This window comes from Cucumis sativus, chromosome 6 (assembly GCF_000004075.3).
Source record: "Cucumis sativus cultivar 9930 chromosome 6, Cucumber_9930_V3, whole genome shotgun sequence".
Classification (NCBI taxonomy): Eukaryota; Viridiplantae; Streptophyta; class Magnoliopsida; order Cucurbitales; family Cucurbitaceae; genus Cucumis; species Cucumis sativus.
In genome coordinates, this window is record NC_026660.2 from 8,827,877 (window position 1) to 8,832,992 (window position 5,116).

At 32.0% G+C, this 5,116-nt stretch overlaps 1 protein-coding gene across 4 annotated transcripts; it reads left to right on the forward strand.

Annotated features, from left to right (window-relative positions):
• The first annotated feature begins 399 nt into the window (after nucleotides 1-399).
• LOC101206133 (cytokinin riboside 5'-monophosphate phosphoribohydrolase LOG5) lies at nucleotides 400-3,042 on the forward strand. 4 transcript variants are annotated; one of them, XM_031886564.1, is made up of 9 exons: nucleotides 400-878; nucleotides 1,265-1,341; nucleotides 1,417-1,550; nucleotides 1,672-1,769; nucleotides 1,878-1,908; nucleotides 2,019-2,118; nucleotides 2,258-2,328; nucleotides 2,424-2,567; nucleotides 2,673-3,042. In XM_031886564.1, exons 3-9 carry the CDS (start codon nucleotides 1,437-1,439, stop codon nucleotides 2,799-2,801), a joined length of 687 nt encoding a protein of 228 aa, XP_031742424.1. In that variant the 5' UTR covers nucleotides 400-878; nucleotides 1,265-1,341; nucleotides 1,417-1,436; the 3' UTR covers nucleotides 2,802-3,042. The 4 variants fall into 4 exon arrangements, with proteins under 4 accessions (XP_031742424.1, XP_011656936.1, XP_011656935.1 ...); XM_011658634.2 differs by lacking the exon at nucleotides 1,265-1,341 and having other exon boundaries at nucleotides 402-878; XM_011658633.2 differs by having other exon boundaries at nucleotides 404-878; nucleotides 1,265-1,550.
• Nucleotides 3,043-5,116: the final 2,074 nt, after the last annotated feature.

Genomic DNA, 5,116 nt, shown 5'->3' on the forward strand with positions numbered 1-5,116 from the left:
TTAAAACCATAAATCGAAATAGATAGTTGAAAACTAGTCTACGACTAACTTACTATTTCTTTTTGATTTGTTTACTATTTCCTACCTAGACTAAAATAGTTTGCACAACAATAAATTGATAAGAACATATACTACACTTGATCTTAATCAAAAGGTCAAGAAAAGTCTACATTTCAGATGCATACTATTACCATAACCTATAAACTATAATAAATTTGAACTATAACAATCAGTTCCAACACCCATAAAAGATATTTATAAAAAGAAAAAAAAAATGCATGTATTAAAAGAAAATAAAAGCTCAATGAAATAGTGACAGAGGAGGATAATGGAGATGAGTTCTGCACGTGTTTGAACAATTTAGCCACCAAGTAATGATTGTTTTCAATCAGAAACAAGACTGATAGAAAGAGTCTTAAGACAGAGCACTGTTGTTTTCAGACTCTATAGGGATACTAGACTTGAAGACTATCTTTAGACTTTTGGGGAAACATAAATTGACACTAAAAAATAGAAAAACAAACAAAAAAAAAGAAGAGTGGGGCTATTCTTTTCTTTCTATGTCATTAGTTTTCCCTATTGGATCATTTGCACATGTGACCCTCTTCAATACGAAATCATCCTCACCCTTCATCTGTTCTTGACACGTACCACACATATCGACACTACCAAATTCTGTTCCACCAAAACTTTAATAATATAATGCATATTGGGCAGAGAGTGGAAAATTCATCCCATCTACTTATTCCCCCATTAAGGTTTTCTTTAGCCTAAGCTTCTCCCTACACATTTTTATAGTTGTTTTTTCACGTCGGTCTCAACTCTAAAGGAATTTATGCCTCGTTGACATGTCAAGAAGTTGAGTTCATAGCTAATAGGTAAAGAAAACTTTTACTTTTGGTGTGTTCTGGTGATCTGTTGGTGAGAAGTATAAGTGGACTAGAGACTCTCATACGAGTATGGGAAAGATTCTCGTCTCTTTCTTTTCCTCTTATATTTCGTTATATCCTCGTTTGTTCAAGTACAATGTAACTGACAAAGTAATGGTAAAGAACAAACCAAGCAGGGGAAAATAGTTTTTTAATCCAATTTTCTATACATAGTTAACTACATACTAAACTCTTTTTTCCCTCTTTTCTTTTTAATATTTTTGAATTCTTATTACGGTGTGATTAGAGTGGGGTGCCAAGGTTCAAGTATTGCTATTCTTTTCCTCCTCATTTTCTCATTTTTTAGAACTCTCTTTTTTCTTTTTTTTTTTCAGATTTTACTGACTTTTTTCTACAAAATGGCGTTAATATAAAGCGGCTATTCCCTGTCATCCGAGTGCCCAATATCAGAGTGAAATAGAAGCCCTTCCTTATATGTATATGTTTTCATATCCACATGTATTTACTAATCATGTAGCTCCTCTAGGCACAATCCAGAGCAGTGAAATGGAAGGGGAGGTAGTAAAGTCCAGGTTCAAAAGGGTTTGTGTGTTTTGTGGGAGCAGCACAGGAAAGAGGGACTGCTATAGAGATGCAGCCATTGATTTAGCTCAGGAGCTGGTACTGCTTTGAAAACCTCTCTTAATATCACCCATTCACGAAAGCCAATATGTCTTTTTCACTTTCCCCCTTCCTCCCTTTCTACGTGTATATACAATTATGCTGTTGTTTCTCTATGCAGGTTTCCAGAAGATTGGGGCTTGTTTATGGAGGTGGAAGCATTGGGCTAATGGGTCTGGTTTCACAAGCTGTTCATCATGGTGGCGGCAGAGTCATGGGGTAATTGATCGAAAAAGCTTGAATTTCTATTCTGAAAATGGTTTGATGTTTCAAAGTTTTAATTTTACATCTGTTTGTTTAATTTGTTTGGGTTTGGTTGATTTGCAGTATCATTCCCAGGACATTAATGAACAAAGAGGTTAGAAATATGCCAATATCCTAATTTGTTTTGGGTAATTGAAAATTCAATCAGCCAACACTTAACTTGTTATTCTACAAAATGATAATTTCTTGGGGGAAAAATTACAGATAACTGGAGAAACAGTGGGGGAGACAAGACCAGTAGACAACATGCACCAAAGGAAGGCAGAAATGGCCCGCCATTCAGATTGCTTTATAGCCCTACCAGGTCCCAACCATTCCCTTTTCCCTTTCCTATTCAGAAACACAATCCCGCACTTCTTTTTTACATTTCTTTTCATAGTCCCCTTTTTAAAAAAGACCCCTGATAATGGGTTTCATTTTCCCTTCACTGCACTGATTTTCAGGTGGGTATGGAACTATGGAAGAACTGTTAGAAGTCATCACATGGGCTCAACTAGGCATCCACGACAAACCAGTAAACTCTACAAAAATTACCTCATTAAACTCTGCCAGAAAGCTTTGTTTTGATCTCACGACCTTTAAGTTTGTTGTGCAATTTCTCTTCCTCAGGTTGGGTTGCTGAATGTGGAGGGCTACTACAACAACCTCCTCACTTTCATCGACCAAGCAGTGGACGATGGTTTCATAAAACCATCACAACGCAAGATCATAGTGTCAGCACCCAACGCCAAGGACCTGGTTCAGAAACTAGAGGTCAGTCATTAAGTCAGACATTTCATCGAACACAACTTCTAAATTCTACGATTAAATTGTAAGCAGAGTATTTGACTAATGATGATCATGGATTGATTTATTTAGGAATACGTGCCTGTACACGAGGAAGTGATGGGCAAACCGAGATGGGAAATTGAGCAGCCACAGCCACAGCAACCGAAAAACCAAGTGGGGTTCGAACCCAAAACTTTCCACGCTCAGATCGCCCTGTAAAGTTGAAACATGAAAAGAAAGGGAAAAAAGATCGAGTGAAAGAAATGGAAAAGAGGAGTTTGGTGATTTTGGGTCGTTGTCGTGATCATAATCATCATGTTACCTAATTGTTGTATAATTGGATTGGATGTGAAAAATGTTCACAGAGATAAGATTGACCAAATCAATGAAATCGGTGGGACCTTCTACTCTTTTGATTGTAAGCCTTATGGAATAATATCATTAAGATTAAGACCAAAAATGGACCCCATCCTTTTCTTCATCATTTTTGGTATTGCTATCTTTTTTCTTTTTTCTTTTTTCTTTTTCTAAAAACACATTATTTCAAGTTTTAACTTTTGTAAAATAACAAATCTGGTTGAGGATGAGAATTTTGTTGATAAAGTTTATAGTTTAGAAATAATCTATAGAGGTGTATTTCTAAAAATTCATAGATTTTACATCACAATGATCATATTTTAAAATTGATACACACTCACTTGTCTTATCAAACATATTTTGAAAGGCTACTAGTTAAGTTTAGTTTTATATGATTTCTATTTTCAAAATTAATAATGTTCAATTTTAGTTATTAAGATAACAAAATTGTTAATAACTTGTGAAAAGTTTACTACACTACTTTTAAACTAGAATATTTTGATAATGTAACAATTTTATTCATAGGGAAAATGTTCTTTTTGAAAAAGCAAAAATAGTAAAAGAAAAAAGAAACTCAATGCACATTTTGGAATTCAATGCTGAAAATAAAATATATAACCAAAAACAAAATTGTTGCTATTTTATTAAATATGTCAATTTTCTCTTTACAATGTACCACATCCAAATTTGTCATACTAAATGAGACAATTTTGATATGCAAAATCTATTTTCACATTTTTCTTTTATCATCATTTTGTGTGATTCTTTCAAAATTTAGATGATTATAACGATCAACTATAAAAAATAATTATTTCTTTCTTTACTGTGGTCAAAATTTTGATCACAATTTTCAAATTCACAACATTGAGTTCAGGGATGAGATTGTTCCAATTGGTCAAGGTTCATGATTTTTCATTCACCATTATTAACATTTCATTAGTTGACTGATATTCATGATTTTTCAAACCATAATCCATTATTTCATTTAGTCATGAGAAGAGATTAGATAAGTGTATACTATTTTTCAAAGTATTTCTCTCGATATTGATACTATAGGAGCATATCTGGAACGTAGAAATATTTTTCTCTAACATATTCATTTAAAAATTTTGAAGCCTCCCGCTCGTCTATTTATAACAAGTTTTAGGAATAATAATTACTTTCTTATGATCATATGTTTGTGGTATCTTAGTGTATTTCCGTATTAGACATTAATGATAAGTAATTATTACTAATAGTATCAAATACTATAAATTGTAATTTTGTAAAAGTTTTCAAGCTAAAGCTATTATAAAATACTGATAATATATTAGAAATTTAATATATACCAAAGATAAAAAATAGTATTTTAATTATGGTGAGTAGGACAAAATCGACATAACTTTAGGACATATCTTCAGGACAGAAAATGATAGAAGCTCAAGTTGATAACGTGTTGCAAAAATGAGATACAACATAAATACTTAGATGGAAAAAATAAAGTATTAAAATAAATAATATATAATATATAACAAATAAAATAAATAAAAAAATATGAAAGTAAAAAACACAAGAAGTTATCCAAAATTGATAAAAAAAATTTCAAATATGTATTTTGCATAATCGACCAAATTCCACTCTTTATAGATAATTTGGCAAGGATAGAATAGATTGCATGGACACCAAATATTAGTATTTTCAAGACACATGACAGGGTATATGGAATGTAGAGAAAGTGGCACATGATATTTGACAGTAAGGTATAATGAACATCTATTTAATAATATTTACAAGGGGCGCTTGCAAAAATAGCAAAATAATTTATGATAATAAAGCCCATGTCACTACATTTTCTAAATTGCAAAAATAGCAAATTTAAAAACGGATAACTCTCTAATAGCCCTCTCATATCCTTTCGATAGGCCTCTAATACCCGTCTGATATAATTAATTACTTGTCATATTCACAATATGAAAAAACATAGGGGCTACGAGCTATTTTTTTCTAAAAATTTTTGTCATATGATGTTATTTTCCTATTTCTCATACGAAAAACCTTATAAGGTAAAATATTTGCACTGCATAAAACAATTTCAAAAATGAAAAAAAGCCTACAAACTCACAATAAAAAATACCAAAAATGCTCCAACCAACATGTGATTAATTGACCACTCGTGCACATAATATATTTGGTACATG

Coding starts and splice junctions, on each gene's coding strand:
- LOC101206133 (XM_011658633.2), top strand. CDS start 1,365: ATGTATATGTTTTCATATCCACATGTATTTACTAATCATGTAGCTCCT. Junction 1,770..1,877: donor GGTGGCGGCAGAGTCATGGG/GTAATTGATCGA, acceptor GTTGATTTGCAG/TATCATTCCCAGGACATTAA. Junction 1,909..2,018: donor GGACATTAATGAACAAAGAG/GTTAGAAATATG, acceptor GAAAAATTACAG/ATAACTGGAGAAACAGTGGG.